The following is a 20841-nucleotide window of genomic DNA, read 5'->3' as shown; positions in this document are numbered from 1 at the left end:
AGGGGTGTGTGTGTGGGGGGGGGGGTGTGAAGACCCAGCTCCCAAGTAGAGGGCCAGCCTCAGACTCATGCTCCGAGGTCACCAGGGGCAGAGGAAGGCTTCATCCAAATGACGTGAGAAGCTCCGACTTCGCAGGGGTTGGGGGATACATCTAAGAGGTGATGTGCCTTAAGCGTCAGACCAGCTCCAGGAAGTGAATAATTAGAGAGAATGAAGGCCTTGACAGCTAAGAAGGCAAGTCTCCAATCCCTTGAGAAACTGCAAAGACTCTCTGCCATCTGGATTATTTCAAGTTCAGAGAAGGTCTCTGAGAACAAACTGGTGTTGGAACATGTTACCTTGGCATTGTCATGAAATTTTAAAAAGTATATTCTTTGAGCCTCAAACACTCTAAGACAATTTAGGATATACATTGTCTAGCTTCGTTTTACAATGAGAATATTGATAAATTGAGTCTAATTAAGTACCCATGTAGTGTTTTGCCCATGATAAGTCTTACTTTCCAGTAATTACTGCTAGATTATTAAATAACATCAGTAATTCACTCACTTTCTCTTAGCTAATAGGTAAAGTGGGAGTTATTTTAAACCCATGCAAGTTTACTTCATAGCTGAAAAAGCTATCAACAAAGAAACAGAACAAAATTCAAGAGGGGAAAAGAAAGCGTGTTAGCTTAATGAAGAGGAAAAAATGACTCTTGTTTAGAGTTTGAGGGTTTAGCTTCAAAATTAGATATTAACTTGAACTGTGTCCATGAGTGAAAAACAAAAAGGAAATGCTGAAACAGAACAACTCGTAAGTTTTGTAATAAATGAGCTAGAAGTGGTTAGCACACCTCCTTTTAGCGGGGGATCTGGGATTAGAACATAGGCTTCCTCATTTTCAATGTATTTATCAACTCATTCATTGAAAACTATCTACTGACACCATCTCTGCCAGGTTCAGAGGAAATCGTGGTGAGCTGGACAGACATGGTCCCGTATGGAGCTGACAGTTTATTTGAGGAGAAGATAATTACACATTTAAAAAGGTGAGAGACAAGGACCATGAAAGGCTCTCTAAGGACCTGTAACACAGGCAGCTGACTTAGTCTGGTGGGCAGGGCAGCTTCTCAGAGGGGGCGATATTCAATCTGTCATCACAGGCATATTCGTTCGGAGACCTACAATTCTGCAACTAGCTATTAACCATTTAATTGACAGAACATCTTCCATGAAGTCAAGGCAAAAACCCTTTGAGGTCAAGTCACTTGAGTGTCAGAAGCAGCGAAGATGTTATATTGCAAATAAATCCACATGACCTTCACAGATTCAGAGGTATCACTGTCCTGCCAGGGTGGCTTTCTCTGCTTCCTGCTGGAGTATATGCTCTTGAGCAACGAAAACAGTCTTGGAAAGACACTGCGCAAATTGGTTTTGCTTCTTCTTGCCCGATATCCCAGAGGGATGTGCTGGAGGACGGTTCCATCCTGAAGGATGGGCTCCAAGAACAGCACTTCTGTACAACCTAGAGGGGCTGGCCTTCCAAGCAAAGGCTGTCAGGGATTCCAGGAGGTACTTTCTCAGCCCAGAACGATGCCAGAAGACATCACGGAGCTGCACTTGGGGAGGAGAGTGGTGCTTACATACCCGAAAGCACTGGATGTGGAAATAGAGCTGGAGGGTCTCAATGATCATTGCAGCTCCTTTACCCAAAGGGAGCCCACAGGACGAGCACAGCTTCTTCCCGCTGATAGACCTAGGTTTCAAAATATATGTAACAATAAAATGTTCATTTAGAATAGTTGGTCAAACACACAAACATGTAGCCTCATGTAAAAAAAAAAACAACAAACCACAGATTTTAAAAATGTTTATGTCATTAATGAAATGGTGATTACTGAACTGATAATGAGCAGGAATTAAGCATTAGAGATGAGTTGCAAACAACTGCTAAATACAATAGGCTTCCACGATGGTATGGAATTTGGGGTGTGTGTGTGTGTGTGTGTGTGTGTGTTTCAGTTATTTGTTTTAAGAAGTCTATGTTGTGTCTATTCAACCACAATGATTAAATGCCTTGAAATGACTCAATGTTATTTATCATAGGTTTTCTTAAGTCTGAAAAGATCACCAAATTTAGCTCCACTAAGGTTTCAGTGTTGCTTTAAAATGTTCTATAATTGGCTCATTGGCCCACTAGGGCATTTCTTTTAATTTATTAAGAAAAAAAGATTGGGGGGGCTCCTGGGTGGCTCAGTTGGTGAGGCGTCAGCTCAGGTCAGGATCTCCTAGTTTGTGGGTTTGAGCCCCACATCGGGGACTGTGCTCACAGCTCAGAGCCTGGAGCCTCCTTTGGATTCTGTGTCTCCCTCCCTCTCTCTCTGCCCTTCTCCTGTTTGCACTCTCTCTCTCTCAAAAATAAACATTGAAACATTAAAAAAGAAAAAGAAAAAAAACTGTTGTGGCTGTTTAAAAATAGAGAAGCAACTGTGATACGTCCCAATAGGTACCAGGCAGACATGAGACCTACGCTATGCTCTGTCACCAAGTTCTATGATCTGGTGTAAAGAACTCACTTTGGGTTTCCCTTTCATTTTTAAAGCGAGAGGACTGGATTTATGTACCCACCACCTCTTCCAGTGTAAACACTCTGTGCCTCCATGAGCTGGGCACTGGCTGTCTCTGTGCACTGTAAGCAGCTGGAGGGCCTGGGCGGAGTCTCCCCCATCTCTGCTACCCCTGCAGCCTCTAGCACAGGGCCCACCACCGGACTAGAATGGGACCCCGCGGACAGCACTAAAGGGCTGTCCTCTAAGGCAGCTTTCCCACGACTAAGATCAGATTGCAACGATGCCTACTGTCTGGAAAGCTCTTGGAATTACACAAGACATTTAAAAATCTGACATTTCATTCCAAAGCCAACAGGGTACAGAGGAACTGAAGAAACAGAAAGGAAGACAAAAGAAAAGAGGAAGAGTTGCTCCAAGCAAACTCTATTTATTAGGATTTCCCTCTTATCCGGTAGTTAAATGAAATCTCCAAATCAAAGAAAACATCTGAGTACTCAGCGATTCGTCTCTCCCGTGAATGGGAACTCAGGCAGCTTTTAAGAATATCATGGGGCCCAATTAATGTCCAGAAGCAATCATGACAGAGCTTGAGTGGGGTAAAGAGAAGGATGAAGTTTCGCAGCTAGCCCCCGCCCGGTTCACTGTAAGAGCCATCAGCAGACCTTGCCTAGAAGGACCAGGCCAACTCGGAGGGAGAGGCGCCGGCTGAGGAGCCCAGCAATTGTCTAGTGGATTTTATTATTAGATTGCAGGTCTGCACAATGTAATTAAAGCCCTATGGCCAAATCCGTGCCAACATCATACACTTGGCCTTTTCTATCATGGGCTGAGAAAATCTGCAGGCGGATGGCGACTGTATTCTTTCCTCTTGTCTGTGTGTGTGTGTGTGTGTGTGTGTGTGTGTGTGTGTGTGTGTAGCAAGAGAGGTAGACGGACAACTCTCTTAAAATCGTCTGGCAAGCACTTATTTGGTTGAAATCATGCTCAGCAGGCTCTAGGCAAAACCAAGCAGCCTCAGAAAGGCTTTCCAACCTCTTGTACCTGTTTGGTGATTGGCCAGGAGGGGTGGGAGAACAGGGGGACAAGTGCCCAGCCTGGAAATTCTCTCGAGGGCTTTTCCTGTAACATGGTAAAGGAGCCAAAAATTATGAGAAATAAAGAGAAGCCCATCCCACGAGAAAAAACATTTTAGATTAAAACAAAACAAAACAAAACTCCCTTGACAACCAAATAAAAGACAACAGAGTGTCCTAGTGGTAATTCAGGTCAGGATCTTGCAGTTTGTGAGTTCGAGCCCAGCGTTGGGGTCTGTGCTGACAGCGTGGAGCCTGCTTGGGATTTTGTGTCTCCCTCTCTTTTCTCTCTGCCACTCCCACTCTCTCTCTCTCTCTCAAAAATAAATAAATATTTTTTAAAAAGTTAAGGGCACCTGGGTAGCTCAGTCAGTTAAGTGTCCCACTTCTGCTCGGGTCATGATCTCATGGTCCGTGAGTTCGAGCCCTGTGTCAGGCTCTGTGCTGACAGCTCAGAGCCTGGAACCTGCTTCAGATTCTGTGTCTCCCTCTCTCTTTGCCCCTCTCTCCACTCACACTGTATCTCTCTGTCTCTCTCCAAAATAAACACTAAAAATTTTTTTAAAAAGTTAATTTCATTTGTAAAGAAAGGGACAGAACACAGAAAAGAAGGAAGAAAAGAGAAGCGCCAGCACAGAAGTGAACAAGTGAACGAGACGAGTCCATCTGTCTTCAAATCGTTTGCAGAAAAACTCCCTGAAGCGCTGCCCACTCAAACCTCCCTCCTCAGGGAGAGTGTGTCTTCTCCAGAGTATCAGATTTGCATGTAATACCCTAAAGTATAAGTACATTGCCTTTAAAAAAGGTTGAAAATCGGGGCGCCAGGGTGGCTCAGTTGGTTAAGCGACTGACTTCAGCTCAGGTCATGATCTCACAGTTCATGGGTTCGAGCCCCATGTCAGGCTCTGTGCTGACAGCTCAGAGCCTGGAGCCTGCTTCGGATTCTGGGTCTCCCTCTCTTTCTGCCCCTTCCCTGCTCATGCTCTGTCTCTCTCTGTCTCTCAATAATAAATAAAAACATTAAAAAAAATTTAAAAAAAGGTTGAAAATCACACAGGAATCAGCAACAATAATGATTACTTCTCTGTGATGTGACCTTCTATTGATTTTGCGTGTCGCTGGAACATATGGAAACAAAACTGGTTAGATGTAAGAGAAAAGGGAAAATGTGTCATTGAGAAAAAAAGTGTAACATAAAAATAAGGTAAAAAGGTGAACTTACAAACGAGTCACCACCACCACCCGCACTGCATAGCTCTACATTTGCTATCTTCCAAGCATGAAACCCCCTGAGGCAGGTACTAATATTATCTTGATTTTACATATGAAGAAACTGAGGCAGGGAAAGATGAATTAACTTGCTCAAAGTCCTCTGCAGGCAAGTGGCAGAGTTCAAGTTTGAATCCAGGTGGTCTGGTTCTAGGTAGAATCTAGTTTTTAAGAACTGATTACAAGAACCTCTGGTCCAAATATGATCTTATAGTGGAACTATGGCTTTATTTTGACTTCCTTTACCACTTAACCAGTCAAATACTTTGGATGAGCTTCAAGATTCTCGTCTGTAAAATGGAAACCATAACCCAGTAAAGTTATTGGAAGAGTTCAGTGAATAAATGCATATAAAAAAGAGAGGAGATATGTAAACGCTTCAACACACTTTCATACATTGACATGCTTCAAAAATGATAGGAACTATTCTTATTGTAAAATAATACAGTTTTTGCAAACTTAGAATATAACCTGGGGTAGTTACTTAATGGGACAGCATGTAAATGAGAGAAAAAGTTTTATTTTTCCTTGAAAGAACATTTGTTGATAGTCTATGAGACAATTTAACTCACTTAAATAAATTCATAATACAACAGGCCTGTAAACTCTTCCCAGTGTTTAGATTTGTGGGTTAAAAACATTACTTTGCTCTGACAGATTGATAAAAATCAGAGTGAATATTTACTTGCCAAGAAGACTGTCTCAAACATCCATAAATACTTGTCATCTGGTCACTCAGAGTCAATGGAGAGAAGCACAAAAATGCTGCTGACATCTTGCCATCTCATCCTACTTTTCCCGTTGTTAGTTAAAGAAGAACAAACAAAAGGAATTCACATGCGTCTTATTTGGCTACTCACTTCCGCCTTTCACTCGGAGACTCGATCTGATGGTTAATGCTTTTATCCAAAGGGAGGGTTTTTGGCTTCACATCTTCTAAAATGTGCATTGGTGGGTTTGATACCTGCTGACTCTGGGATGGATCTGAGGCCAAGCAAAGAACATAAACTTAGTTAGTGTTCAATAAGGTCACCCTCGTGCTTTGTATGTTACCTTTCTTTAATGTGCTAATGCCTGCTGTGGTCTTAACGGGGAGTTCATCTAGACTCTGGGCCCACCCTGGTGGGATTCTATTCACTGTGCTGTTTAACATAAGCTATGAGAGAAGCTTGCAGTCAGCAGAGGTCACACCTGTCTGAACCATGTTACGGGGCTTACAATAATTTAATCATTGGGTTTAAATCCCCATTCTTACCCTGAGCTAGCTGTGGGTTCATCCCACAGTGTAGGGCTCCAGTTTCTGTATCCAGCTGACGGTCCTGATGGATTCCTTTTGATACAGGACTCTTAGAATGAGCCATGGCCCCTTGAGTTAGGCTGTTAAGACAAACCAGTATATTTCAGAACAGAAATGAAAGCAACTGAAGTAAGCGTATCCTATCCCTTAGGGCATGGAAGTACCAGCTGTAATATGAAAACAGAAATGGGACTAACTAAATGTTTATTTATTCTTTTCATTTTTTTTTTAATTTTTTTTTTCAACGTTTATTTATTTTTGGGACAGAGAGAGACAGAGCATGAACGGGGGAGGGGCAGAGAGAGAGGGAGACACAGAATCGGAAACAGGCTCCAGGCTCTGAGCCGTCAGCCCAGAGCCTGACGCGGGGCTTGAACTCACGGACCGCGAGATCGTGACCTGGCTGAAGTCGGACGCTTAACCGACTGCGCCACCCAGGCGCCCCTCTTTTCATTTTTTTAATGTTTATTTATTTTTGAGAGAGAGACAGAGTGTGAGTGGGGGAGGGGCAGAGAAAGAGGGAGACACAGCATCTGAAGCAGGCTCCAGGCTCTGAGCTCTCAGCACAGAGCCTGACACAGGGCTCGAACTCACAAACTGCGAGATCGTGACCTGAGCTGAAGTTGGACACTTACCGACTGAGCCACCCAGGTGCCCCTATTCTTTTCATTTTAAACCAGATGTAAAGTAGACTTAAAACACTGGACGATGCTGCACATTTTCATGACCCACAGTTTCATAAGCTTGGAAACCATTATTTCTGATGTCTTCCCCACCTCCCTGTCCATAAAGCTCTTCTCCAATAATATCAAGGGATGCCAGGGCTAACTGGAATCTCCCAGATTTTCATGAGAGAGGACTTATTGTAGAAATCACTTGGGCCGCACAGGATTTGGGCAGCCCATACTAATTGCTGGCCTCGCAGTAGATTCTGTATGCAAAGGAAGGAGAGATGGAGGAGGTTTAAGAAAGTTTCTGGGAAAAACAAGTTTCAGGAGATGACAGGGAGTGTCTGGAGAACCAGTGGAAATCCATGTATAATGCTTGGCAGTTTCATTCAGATATTCCCGAGTAGTGGCTTTCGTTGCACGAAAGTTGGAAGTTCCTTTGAAAAGCGTTAACTGGAAACAGGCGTGATATTCCAGAGACTCTGCAGACTCTGGACCTGGGCCTGAAGCTCCTATGTCCACAATTCAACCGGTCTTCCAGCTGATGGACATGGGAGAATTCTCAGAGCAAATCCCACCAGAAGAGCTCAGCTCCCAGCCACACTTCCAAATTAGACCATCTTTGATGCTTAGCCTTTCATGCCTTCGGGTCCCTCTGAGGATGCTGTGTGTGGATACACATGCTGTATATATGCACGCTTGTACATGTGCATGCACACACATGCTGGCATGTTTGCTAATATCTCCCTGGTATCTCAGAGTCCCAGAAGCAAACATCTGTCTCACAAAAACTTGCTGGTGGCAGGGTACTGCCAGCTTCCTGGGATTCTGTGGGCTCCTTCCTTCTAGGAATAAACTCACTATAGCCAATAGCTACAACTGGATTCTGTTCCAGTTTGACCCAGCTCTGAATGCTCAACGGGTTTCTTCGTGTCCTTTTCTGATCTCCCATGGGACACAGTGGAACCCACGGGGTGGGGTGATTAGCCACAACCAATGTGTTAGTTATCCTTTATACTGTCACCCAGAATAAATGTAGCTTCTCGCACCTCAGAGGATAGTGGCAAAGTCCAGTAAAACCACAGTGGGTAAGACCCTAGGGCCTCATTTCAACCTCCCTCCCTCCAGACACATTAACCATTTCAGGTGAACGATATTTAGATTTGGAGCTTTGAAGTGACAGCACGTTCCTTTGACGATCTACACTATCTCCCCTTCCTCAGACTGACTTCAGAGCTATTAGAATGTGTTTATGCAATATGCAATGTATTACTGGAATTATAATTTCAAAGCTGAATATGATCTGCATTAGAAATGGGTACCCTTTCTGGGAGCGAATGGGCAGAGCCTGGCTTTGCACATTTAGATGGACAGCCTGGTACAGTTCATACCTGCCCTTTTCCTCCAGTGAATGACCTTCCTTGGTCTTGAGCAATAATAAATCATTTTTGTCCCCTTGGACTGGTTTCTTCTGTCTTATCTGTTGTTCCTCCTCTCGGCAGTTTTCCAAGTCCATTTTATTCTAATGGAGAAAACAAAGATAATATTGAATATAGTTTTTAAATTTTTTTTTTCAACGTTTATTTATTTTTGGGACAGAGAGAGAGACAGAGCATGAACGGGCAAGGGGCAGAGAGAGAGGGAGACACAGAATTGGAAACAGGCTCCAGGCTCTGAGACATCAGCCCAGAGCCCGACGCGGGGCTCGAACTCACGGACCGCGAGATCGTGACCTGGCTGAAGTCGGACGCTTAACCGACTGCGCCACCCAGGCGCCCCTGAATATAGTTTTTAAACACACTGGACAACACTCATCTCTGGCCATGGGATATTTGAAACATTTTTTCAATCACGTTGCCTACAATTAAAAAAAACAATTGTCTAATTTAACTGATTGGTAACTGATTTCCAGTGATTTGAAATAAGTGTGTAATCTGCATCTCTCTTGATAGTTATCATGAAAGAGAACTGGTTAGAAAACCCACCTTTCAAAATAAAGTCAGAGGAGTCTTGGCTTTCTAGTGCCCATGAGTTATTATGGTCTTTTTTTACACAGATTACGGACTATTCAAGTCTTGGTATGACTTCAGTTCCATATCTCCACCATCTTTCTGGGAGGATATGGAGGTAGACCGGCCTTTCTAGGCTGTCTCCAGCCCCTGAAGACACATATAAATTTCATGTGGAATCTGAAGAGTGAGTTAGAAGCAACTTTCATGGAAGCTGGTGGGAGAGCATATTGTTGGTATCCTGTTGCTACTATGCGGTGCAAAGGAACGTACGGTGTGGCAGAGAGGAATACATATCTACTGAAGAAGCGAATGATGGGGAGTAAGAAGGACATTCCAGCACGGGGCTCCACTAATCAGGGCCTTGCCAGCCAGTGCAGACAGACTTTGGTTGCCAGCCTGTGGGAGCAGACATGGCCCCAGTAATGATTTTACTGCTCCCTAGGAAGTGTCTCTGGAGTTTGACCATGGCCACATAGTAGCTGACACGATTCCAGGGAAATAGCCAGTCTTGGATTTAAACCGGTAAGAAACTTGGCCTTATTGTTTAGTACTTCTATTTAGGTTTATGCATTTCACAAATTGATTTTATTTTATTTTTATTTTTAATTTTTAAAAATTTTTAAAAGTATTTATTTATTTTTGAGAGAGAGAGAGAGACAGAGACAGAGAGAGAGACAGAGCATGAGCAGGGGAGGGGCAGAGAGAGAGGGAGACACAGAATCCAAAGCAGCCTCCAGGCTCCAAGCTGTCAGCACAGAGCCCGAAGCGAGGCTCGAACCCACAAACCGCGAGATCATGACCTGAGCTGAAGTTGGATGCTTAACTGGCTGAGCCACCCAGGCGCCCCAATTTTATTTTTAATTTTTATATTTTTAATTAGAGAGACAGAGAGAATGCAGGGGAGGGGCAGAGAGAGAGAGAGAGAGAGAGAGAGAGAGAGAGCGAGCATCTGAAGCAAGCTCCATGCTCACTGCAGAGCCTGAGGCAGGGTTCACACCCATGACTGTGAGATCATCACCGAGCCAAAGTTAAGAGTCGGACACTCCACCACCTGAGCCACCCAGGCATCCCTCAAAAATTGCTTTTAATCTATGATCTCACCACTGCCCCACTGCCCTCAGTCACAGAGGAAGACGTAGACAGCTGGTCTGCAGAACTTGAAGAAACGGTAAATGGAACCACAGTGTCTTCAATTATTTTGCGCTCCTAAAGGGAAGAATAGGAATTAATGAAAGGGAGAAAATATAAAATCATATTTGTCATGAGAAAAATTTCATTAAGGAACTTTAGGAAAAGAATATTGGAATTATGTGCAAAGAAGCAGGGCACTAAAAACAAAAGGTATTATTTCCCAAAAGGATGTAAATCAGATAACATTTTCTATGGGCAACGATTTTAGAAATTAGCATTTGGTTTAGAAAAACAAAGTCTTTGTGAATTACTTAGTCTGACTCAAGAAGCCTAATTGGAAATGATTTTAGGGATCAGATTATGCAGAAAAATGATTAAAGATAAATCCAGAAAATTAATCATAAACAAATTTTAGATAATATACATTAAATGTAGCTCCCTTCTAATTCTCTAATGTGGTCTGGTTTGTTCACCTAAAGAAATGAGACAAACAAAACCAAATTCTCCTCCCTCCGAATCTCTCTAGTGCCATACAGTGAATGCAGTGGGAAGGATCCACTTAGCCTCACTACCAAAATCATCCTCCCCAAATGAACTGACTACTCCCAAACACGCTTTCCTCAAAGCAACCCACAAATAAATACTTTCATGTCATCTCTCTAAGGTAAGTCAAGAATCTGACTCTCTGCATAGAGAAAAGATAAAATTATATTGTCGCCCCTGACCGTGACTCAACATGCCCTTACCACAAACTATATTTGGGGGGAATTGTGGTCTTTCAGAGTCTATAGGAGATGACTCTTCGGAGAAGTAGACAGGGGTCGGCTGTGGGTAAGGAGAATCAGACACAGCCGCATGCATACAGGTACCACGGACAAAAAATGCGTTGATAGAATCTGAGGAATCAAAACTACAAGTCAAATTCCTTCTTGGGAATTTCCTACCTCCTCGTAGTATCTGCGTTCCTCCTCTTCCACCTCCTTCTGAGCCTTTTCCCACTCTTCTTTCAGCTTGTTCTGTTCCTTCTGGTATCTCTCCTGTTACAGAATTTCCACAGATAGTTCTTGAACTGACCATGGCACACGTACATCACTGGGACATTTCTCTCCCACCTCTAAACCACCATGAACAATTTATCACAAGACTATCTTGCTACGACGTTCTGAGTCTAATCCATTCACACAGCAAAAGGGGAATGCTATTTTGTTGGTACTCCCAACATGTTAGGAGCCTAAAAATCCTACCAGAGAACAACAATTTTCTGCTGTTGGTGTGCTATAGAATTGTTTTCAGATATATGAGTGGACATTTGCTTATGGAAAGAGAAACGATAGAAGGACTACCAGACTGTAAGATCTTCCTTCACTTGGTTTTTGTCCTGGGAGGCAGACTAAACTGATGGTTTGTTTCTACTGAGCCCTTCAGAGAGGAGTGTTGCCATTTCACTGATAGAAATATGTTGCCACTGAGAGGGTCTGATAAAAGACAAACCAGAGGGGCACCTGGGTGGCTCAGTCGGTTAAGCGGCCGACTTCGGCTCAGGTCATGATCTCGCGGTCTGTGAGTTCGAGCCCCGCGTCGGGCTCTGTGCTGACAGCTCAGAGCCTGGAGCCTGTTTCAGATTCTGTGTCTCCCTCTCTCTCTGACCCTCCCCCGTTCATGCTCTGTCTCTCTCTGTGTCAAAAATAAACGTTAAAAAAAATTAAAAAAAAAAAAAGACAAACCAGAAACCAACCAAACAACAACAAAACCTTGTGGGTTTCAAGACACACAATGCAGAAAGGTCCAAAGTGGACAAGATGATAATTAGCTGAGGAGCTGAGTTACTCTTTGCTTGTAGCCATTCTCCCAGAATGGAATCTTCCCAGGTTTAAGTAACTTCTGAATTAAGAGTAGCTTGTAAACAGCCCATTAGAAGGCTCCAGCATCAGAACTGCCATTACTGTTTTCGGAAACAATACAACACCAGTCACCACTTCTGGGGGGAAAAAATACTCTGAATAAGGATGGCTTCAAAAATGTGCCTGGAGTCCCTTGGACAGCTGACTAGAAGAAATGAATAAATGGAGATTAAAATTAGTGCCTAAAATGGGAGCTGACACCCCAGATGTCTTGGGAATGGTGCCTGTGACATGCCAGAGACAATGGCATCACTGAAGTGTACCACACACAGTCGAATATTTTAGTCTAATTACTGTCAATCTTCTCTCTGAGGCTAAAACAAGTCTGCTTCTATCTTGCTGGAGAAGGCACTGAGATTTCCTCCAGGTATCACCTGTGATGTCATTATCTTAGGAGCAAAAGGGCTCTACCGGGATTGCCTGGAGCCTGATGTTCTTATTAATGTTCTGGAAAAGCCATTGTTGGCCAACCCACGGCCAGCTTTTAACTCTAGGTAAAAATGTTATCAAAACCTAATCTTATCAAGTTTCTGAGAGGGACTTTAGGGGCCTTTCAGAGAGAGGCAACAGACTCTAACACTTAACAGAAACTGAAAAACAAGCAAAGCTTAGGCTTATTGGTTCTAGGAGCTCACATCACATCCTCCCCTCACCAGGAGGATGAACTGAGTGAGGGAGTGAAAGATGCCATACATCTATGCCACACACACACACACACCAGCACATACCAACCCACACGTGTACACACACCAGCACGTGCACACACGTGTGGACACATGCGTGAACACACGCGTGCCCACACCGGCAGGCTCACACAGGCACCTCGCCCCAAAGCTCACAACCCTGCAGTGCCACGCTGCGTAACAATTTGGTGGGATAAGAACAACACATATGTCTGCATCTGTAATGGTGGCCTCCTTGGAGACTGTAAGTGACAGAGTGCCACCCTGGGAAGCACGCTTGCTTGTCTTCTTTGTGGGATTTCTGACTCTTAGCTGTTCACCGCTTAGCTGGGCAATGGGCATCTGAGTTCCAAGGGAACAGTAGATGCCCGTGGCTGGTCTGGGTTCTCCCAGTGGACCTGAAAGTCCCCACAGTTCTGGGACTTTGCTCAATCTGGGTTCTCACTAATTTGTGGGTATTTATCCCTGTGCACGTTGGGTTAAAGATTTAACCCTGTGCAATTTTGAAAAGTGTTAAACTTAACTGGCAGACCTAAAGCTACACTATAATTAACTATCTAAACTGACCCCTGCTCCCAGCCCCTGGGAATTAAGCCAAGAGTGGCGGTCAAAGCAAAAAGATAAGGAAAAAGAAGTAAAACACACCAGCCTAAAGTCATCAAAATTCATGAGATTTAACATTCTTTTTCTTTACGCTCTTTTGGTAAAATCAGCACTAGTTGGAATACAGCGGAAAGAACATGAGTTTTAAACTCATACAGACTTGTATTTGAAACCAGGCTCAACAACTGTTAGCTGTATGACCTTAACTTCTTTGAAACTTAGTTTCTTCAGTTGCATACTTGGACTATAAGGCATACTTTGAAGAGTTTTATGAGGATTAAACTAGATGTATCAAGCACCAACAAATATGCCAGTTCTTGGCACATGCAAGTACTCAGGTTAGTTTCTAAGATTAGTAGGTTACTTTTGGAATCCTCATTACTCTACAAAACTGGCTTGGAACAAGCAGCACCATGATCAATTTACTCCCAAAAGTTTTCTAGGGTTAAAAATGAGCAGCCTTTACTCAAACATGGAGCAAACATTTCCACTGAAGGAACAAGACCCAGGCCACATTTTATTTCACATGTATGCTACCAAATAGTTTTTGATCATTCATCCCCACTGCTACTTGGACTGGAATTTGAGTGGCAACTAAGGAGGTGATGAATGGGTGGGTTGGCCCCTAATACTTGGGTTTTTTCTTTTTAGATTTTATTTTTAAGTAATCTCTACACCCATCGTGGGGCTAAAACTCACAACCCCAAGATCCAGAGTCACATGCTCTACCGACTGAACCAGCCAGGTGCCCCCTTGGATTTTCTTTTTTTTTAAGTGAAATGCTTTTTCATTGTGTTCATCAGTGTAAACTCTGGCAGGAGGAATCAGACACAGGACACGGGTGCACTGGTACCAAGGGAATGGCCTTAGACTCACCAACTTCTGAGAAGAATCCAATTCCATGCTTTCCTGTGCTAAAAACTTATTTAACAGTGACGATGAGAGCATCATCTAATGGAAAATAACAAAGCAGTAAGCCCAGTCCTACCTGGAGCAAACGTTCCTGCTCCTGCTGCCATTTTTCCTGTCTCCGACGTTCCTCTTCTGGGTCCCATGCCCAGAATTTAAACTGCTTAGAAAATAAAACCACGATCAGAACTAAGCCACGTCCTCAAGGCCAGGACAGGGCAAGGGACGCAATTAGCTTACAGACTGGCACTCCGACATACAGAAGTTGAAGCCTCCACATGTCTTAAAGACCCTCTTTGCTGCCGGAAACCACTTTTTAATCCTAATTCCTCTTTGGTTTACTTCCAGGAAGCTGGTATGATCTGTGAACCTTTTTGCAGCTAATGAAAACATGAAGTAACTAACCCCTGGCATGGGAAGGCTTTGGCTTCATTTCTTTTAGAAGTGATCTCTTAAATGTATGCACGCTTCTAAGCATGAGATACTCATTCTGCGTATCGATCCTGGTCCAAGCAAATCGGAATGCTTATTTCAGCAGAACTGTATTTTGTGAGAAGTGGTGTTTGCCATACTATACAACTCATCTTTTTTTTTTTTTTAATGTTTATTTATTTTTGAGAGAGACAGAGTCAAGTGGGGGAGGGGCAGAGAGAGGGAGAGGGAGACACAGAATCTGAAGCAGGCTCTAGGCTCTGAGCCGTCAGCATTAAGTGGCTCAAACTCATGAACTGTGAGATCATGACCTGAATCAAGGTCATTTAGCTGACTGAACCACCGAGGTGTCCCCTATAGGACTCATCTTTTTTTTTTTTTTTTTAATGTTTATTTATTTTTAAGAGAGAGAGACAGAGCACGAGCAGGGGAGGGGCAGAGAGAGAGAGTCAGACACAGAATCTGAAGCAGGCTCCAGGCTCTGAGCTGTCAGCACAGAGCCCGATGCGGGGCTCGAACTCACCAACAGTGAGATCATGACCTGAGCCGAAGTCGCACACCTCACCGACTGAGCCAACCAGGAGCCCCCAAAACTCATCTTTTATGCTGCTATTGCTTTTCCATCACAGCTGTCTCTAAAGTGGGTTATTTAACTCACCAATGCTCACCAGCATCACCTGTGATTCAGGCAAGAGGGAGTTCCTGCCCTGGTGCCGAATAACCAACATACAAACTTAAAGACTTTTTTTTTTTTTTTTAAGGGTTTTGTGAACAGCAATGAATGAATGGGAACAACGGGAGAAGGATGCAAGAACCAAAGTGGGCAACTGGGTCACACAATATACAAGACGGAGCAGGTCCACAGGGGAAGAGAGATCACAGCTGGCCTCTGGGAAACTGGCCACATTTAAACTTGGCCTCTCCCAACACCCAGGGGGAGGTGCCAAAGCAAACCACGTTCCCCACTAACTGTGCTTCTTCCCTTCCCTCTATTCTGATGGGCTGGTTTGGGGAAGCACCTAGAACTGTCTAGGAATCTAGAAAGAAAAAAGCAAGATGAGGCTGGCGGAATTAGAGAGGAGGGGGAGGGCCTGGGGGTGGTGGGCAGCAGACAGAATCTATCGACCTGAGCTGCCTGAGCAGCTGGACAGGGTCAGTTCTGTCCGAGGCTTAGATGGGTCTAGTTACTGCCCAAGACACCTGGGCCAGCTCACCCTCGGCTCTGCCCTGCCCCCAACAGATCCATGCTACCACTTAGGTGGACAAGGGCCGAGCTGGCCCAAGGAAGTGTCTCCGGGCTGAGAATGCAGGCCAGCCATGGGTGTTGCTTGAGTTATAACAAGATAAATATTTATAACTTTAATGTATGCTGACACATGAAATGTGAGCCTCCATTGGTACTCTTGTTATGGTACCTGCAAATGGTTAGGATGATACCCACAAAAAATCAAGGCAAGGTGGGCAAATCAGGTAGGGAAATGTATTTCCTATACACCACTCTTGGGATTCATACTGCAATTAGTAAAGTAAAGGCTCTGACAGGTTATGCAGGAGAAAAGCTATTTAAGATATTTAACTGTATATAATTCAAAATTTCCCAAATTTCCTTGGATGATCATAAAATGTCATCCAAATGGGATTCCAGATAATAAATTAGGAATTAACAGTGTTAAAGGTTGGCTCCACTTGGCATTTTCCTAAAACTAAGAAGCCATTTAAGTGTTCAGAACACCTCTCGAAGGAATGACCCTTCTTTGTCTTTTAAGGAAAAGGGTGTGGTTCTGTGAACAAAGCCATAGGGAGTCCGGTGGGGAGAGTCTGTCCAATCGTGGCGGAAAAAAGAACAACAATTAGGAATTATTCAATTTTCAGATTTTACCAGGCAGTAATTGCAAGAATAAGTAGTGTGAGCAGACAGAAGGGAGCAGTGTGGGGTAGGGAGATTGAGCACAGAAGAAAATAGGGAATATTTGTTAAAAAGGAAGACAAAAATAGTGTCTTCAGAGGAAGAAAGATAAAGAGGAAGATACTTGCGTGATAAACAAAAGGGAAAGCAAAGTGATCCCGCTCCTTCCTTTGGTGACTATTTGCTGAGCACCAGTGTGGGCCAGGTGGGGATACCAGCTGGCCAAGGGTCCCAGCCTTGTGGAGCTCACAACTGAGTGTGTGGGGAGGGTGGCTGTGAAGGAGTGACCAATGTATAAATGACACCAGAAGACAGTGTGATAACTATCATAAAAGAGATCTAAAAGCTGCTAGAGAAAGTCAGAGTGAAGAGCATTTAGCCCACTTTGTTCTATAATTTATCTGTTTACAAATCTGTACTTTCTTTGGCCTGGGGTTTCCTAGGCAGAGAGGACCCTTATCCCCCTAAGTATCCCAAGACCGTGCACTTTTAGGCCTTCAACAGATGTTTGTTGAATAGATGGATGGAATCACCTCAGGCCAAGGAATGCATCTCCTTCTCTCCCCTTTCTAGATGCTGAGCCAGGCCACTCCAAGTCTGACTGCAAGTGTTCTGATCTTTTGAGGTCAGCATAATCCAAGCTTAGTTCCTCTTCAAGCTTCTCTTATTTTCAAATGTCACTTATTTTTCTGTTCTATGAAGAGCTATCATTGAAAGAATGTCAAATTTGGGTGGGTATTTTCAGAGAATTCACTTATATAGGTCAGTAATTTGTTTCTTTCTTGTTCTAGTTTCCATAAGCCAGAAATAAGGACGTATCTCTTCAGGGCACCCTTCCCCTCCACCCCTGCCTAGGGTTCTTGTAAGAACAATATGACTCTGTTGCTCCCATGTAAATTAAGATGGAAATCAATGTGTTTCGTATACTCTTAATGTGCCAAGGATGCCACCTCTGGGATCCTTCTGGGGGTTCCCATGCACCGGGAGTATACCCAGCTTCCTGAGAAACTCAAGATTCCCAGTATTGGCTGGAGACTCAGCCTGCACAAGTGGTTGCTAGTTCTGGAATGTGGCTGGAAATACTTAGGGCTGTGTGACCCTTCCCCATTCTGCACAGACACTCAGGACTTCTCAGAGTGAGACAATGTACCTATAGATAAGAATTGGTATTGGCGGGGTCCCTGGATGGCTCAGTCAGTTAAGCATCTGACTTCAGCTCAGGTCATGACCTCACGATTCATGAGTTTGAGACCCACATTGGCCTCTGCTGTCAACACAGAGCCTGCTTCGGATCCTCTGCTTCCCTTTCTCTCTGCCCCTCTTCCGTTTGCACACACTCTCTCTCAAAAATAAACAAACATTAAAAAAAAAAAAAAGAATTCCTATTGGCTATGGTGGGCCTTTTGGATTAGCCACTGGGAGGATTTGTTCATGGATCAGGCACTGTGTTAGAGGCTTCATGTAATTATTTCGATTAAAGCTCACAACATCCTGAAAGGAGAGATTATGATCTCATTGCATAATCAAGGAATATAAGGTCCAAAGAAGTTATATAACATCTGCAGGGTCATATGTTAGTAAATCTGGAATCAGAGGTGCAACGGTGATTATGTGGCTACACCTCGGGGGCTCCGGGGAAATGCTACAGTTGATTGTGCCATCGAGGAAGTCTCCAAAGCCAGTGGAGTTTCAGAGGCTGAACAAGGTGCCAGGCCCAGCACTGGGAACACGCAGTTCAGAGAAAAGTCAGGTCTACAGAGAGCGTTCACGTACAATTCAGCAGCAAGCGGTTGCCACAGCATCATGTGTCATAATGTTTACTTTTAGCAAATGACTTTTTTTGATGTAATTGAAAGAAAATATTGAAAACTAAACATACAGTTAATATTATTCAAGATACTCATTGTGAAAAGGAGTGAACAGGGGCAGCGTGGGTCTCCCAGGGAGTTTTAGCTGCGCCCTGTCTGTCGACAGTACACTATGTTCAAGTATTGAAGTATTACCCTCGGTTAAAACAATGATGTTGAATGCTGATAGGAGCTGCATGTTTTAATACTAATTCCTATGGTCACCTTCATCAGATTTTACTTTCCTAACTCACTTACCATTTTGTTTCCAGGCATATCACAACTCTGTGTAAGGATAAACCACCCGTATAATGTCTTTCCTCACATTGCACCTGAGAGCATTACACAAGACTTTTAATTATTCTTTTATAATCATTTAGAGTCCATTTTTGATTGAATTCTTTTTAAGCAAATAAAATACTTTATAAATTAAAATCACACAGCTACTTACAGGTGTCGTTACAGGTGACTTTTCACTGCCTGGAGAATCCACTGTACAGAAAGAAAGAAAAGGAAAAAAAAAGAAGATTAAGCAGCTGCTGACAGTGTTTCTCTCTGATCCTCTGAGTGGAGGGTGGTTCCTATGTCAGCCTTAGATCAATTTTTTTTTTTTTTGGTAAGCCAAGAGCATTAGAAGATCATAACAAAGCAGACCCTTGAAGCAATTTGTACCCATCACCAAAAGGAGTTATGACCAGTGTCATATGATTGATCACATCAATTAGCACCAGAGACTAGACTATAAGAAGCAAAAATTATAGGTGCTGGTTTCTAATGCCCCTTGCATTCCAGCTTGCTTGCCTGGTTCCCTCACTGTCTGACATGGAGAATTATCATACAGGGAGAGGCCAGACACCATCCAGAAAGTAAAGAGAGGGACACAGTTAACAAGAGAACCATTACCGGTTCCTGGCAAATACTTCTAACCTTTGTTTACAAAAAAAAAAAAAAAGAGAAGAGCAGAAAAAATGATTTTGAATGCCTATTTTTTTGTTTTTTTTTTAAAGAAAGAGCTGAATATTACGTCTTTAGATTTTCAAAATCAAAATAAAATTCTATGCATTTCCTTCCAATTTTAGTATAACTGGTACTGTTACCAAAGAACCAGCTCTTTGCTAACTGTGTGTCAGAAACAAGCGTTTTTTTTTTTTCTGAAATCAGAAATGAAGAAGAATACCAGACAGTATCGGCTGCCCCCAACATGGATTTTTGCACAAAAGAGATACAGCTACCCAGTATGCATTTTACCTGACTGGGAGAAAAACTGGGAACGTCGCCAAGAGTTCTGAACTCTAAGCGGAACACTGGCAATGCCAGGCGACTCTAGATCAGATGGCAGAACAGAACAAACAGAAAACCATGAGGACGGGGTGAGAATTGGATAGAACCACGCTCTCAAGTACTGAAGGACGTTTGGCTGTAGTCGATACAAGAGTTGAGAAGGAGGGACTCTAAAGTACAAAATATCCCAATAAAACTCATACAAAACCTGAAGACATGGACAAAAGCCAGTAGAAATGGGACAGTTCCTGCCGTGGTTGGTCTTCCTTGGCGTTAGGTGAAATTTTATAGGCGCATACTTAATGGTGATACTGTTAAAAGTGAAATCTCAAATGATAGGATGATACGCTCTGCAAGAGCAAAACGCACAGTTTAAATTGCTTTTGGAGAACACTGGGAAAGTATAAAAGACAGCAGAGATGAGTTCAATGATTCTTTTCTATCCTTTATAAAGCATATGTATGGAAGTCTGAGGCCAAAGTTATGCATGTGTATAGCAAAAGGATGTGTAGATGTCTGTCTGTATAGACACAAGCTCATGGTCAGCATTTACATCCTTAAACTGGGCCCTGTGCAACTCTCACATCATTCTCAGTTCAAAGACATCAGTTTTAAAATGTGCATGTATTTTCCCAAAACACCAATATATCTTTGAACTGCTGGGAGATAGTTGAGAAAAGGAAAACTATCACCTTCAAATGTATTCTGTGAATGTTTTCAGATTATTTAAAGGCTACTTATGGGGCGCCTGGATGGCTCAGTCGGTTAAGTGTCCGACTTCGGCTCAGGTCATGATCTCACAGTTCATGAGTTTGAGCCCCACGTCGGGCTCTGTGCTGACAGTTCAGAGCCTGGAGCCTGCTTCAGAATCTGTGTCTTCCTCTCTCTCTGCGCCTCCCTGCTCATGCTCTCTCTCTCAAAAATATAAATAAACATTAAAATTTTTTTTAAATAATAAAAGAAAAATAAATTAAAAAGAGACTCCCTGTGTGTGTGTGTGTGTGTGTGTGTGTGTGTGTGTGCGCGCGCGCGCGCTTAGGGGGAATCTGTGAAATATCATTAGGGCCCACCACCAGATCTTCAGTAGCCTGTAAATCAGTCTATAAACGTACGAGTTTGTAGAAATGGGGGAGATATCATTGTCTAAGGGAGAGAGTATTAGGTATGGCTCCAAGATTCCTGATCCTAAATGTATAGCTTCTTTGGACTTGATGTGTGACCACAGACCAGTCACTTACATAGTTCCACTGACTTTTTCCTTTAAATTGAAACTGATGC

The 20841-nt window shown here is 43.3% G+C and overlaps 1 protein-coding gene across 1 annotated transcript in view; it reads right to left on the bottom strand.

The window, feature by feature from the left end:
- LIMCH1 (LIM and calponin homology domains 1) overlaps positions 1 to 20841 on the bottom strand; it is a 330288-nt gene that overhangs the window by 8339 nt on the left and 301108 nt on the right. Inside the window, exons 17-25 of the mRNA XM_047091336.1 lie at positions 18734 to 18774; positions 14177 to 14257; positions 10946 to 11038; positions 9972 to 10076; positions 8250 to 8380; positions 6149 to 6270; positions 5754 to 5877; positions 3584 to 3670; positions 1629 to 1737 (exon numbers count right to left, since the gene is read on the bottom strand). Of these exons, the coding sequence (XP_046947292.1) occupies positions 1629 to 1737; positions 3584 to 3670; positions 5754 to 5877; positions 6149 to 6270; positions 8250 to 8380; positions 9972 to 10076; positions 10946 to 11038; positions 14177 to 14257; positions 18734 to 18774 (893 nt within the window). The remainder of the gene's footprint in view (positions 1 to 1628; positions 1738 to 3583; positions 3671 to 5753; positions 5878 to 6148; positions 6271 to 8249; positions 8381 to 9971; positions 10077 to 10945; positions 11039 to 14176; positions 14258 to 18733; positions 18775 to 20841) is intronic.

Source organism: Lynx rufus, unplaced genomic scaffold (assembly GCF_022079265.1).
Source record: "Lynx rufus isolate CCGP_SWC_20201006 ecotype Redwood Valley unplaced genomic scaffold, mLynRuf1.p SCAF_3, whole genome shotgun sequence".
Lineage (NCBI taxonomy): Eukaryota > Metazoa > Chordata > Mammalia > Carnivora > Felidae > Lynx > Lynx rufus.
Note: the sequence above shows the minus strand (reverse complement) of the source record. Positions and strands in the feature narration are given on the sequence as shown.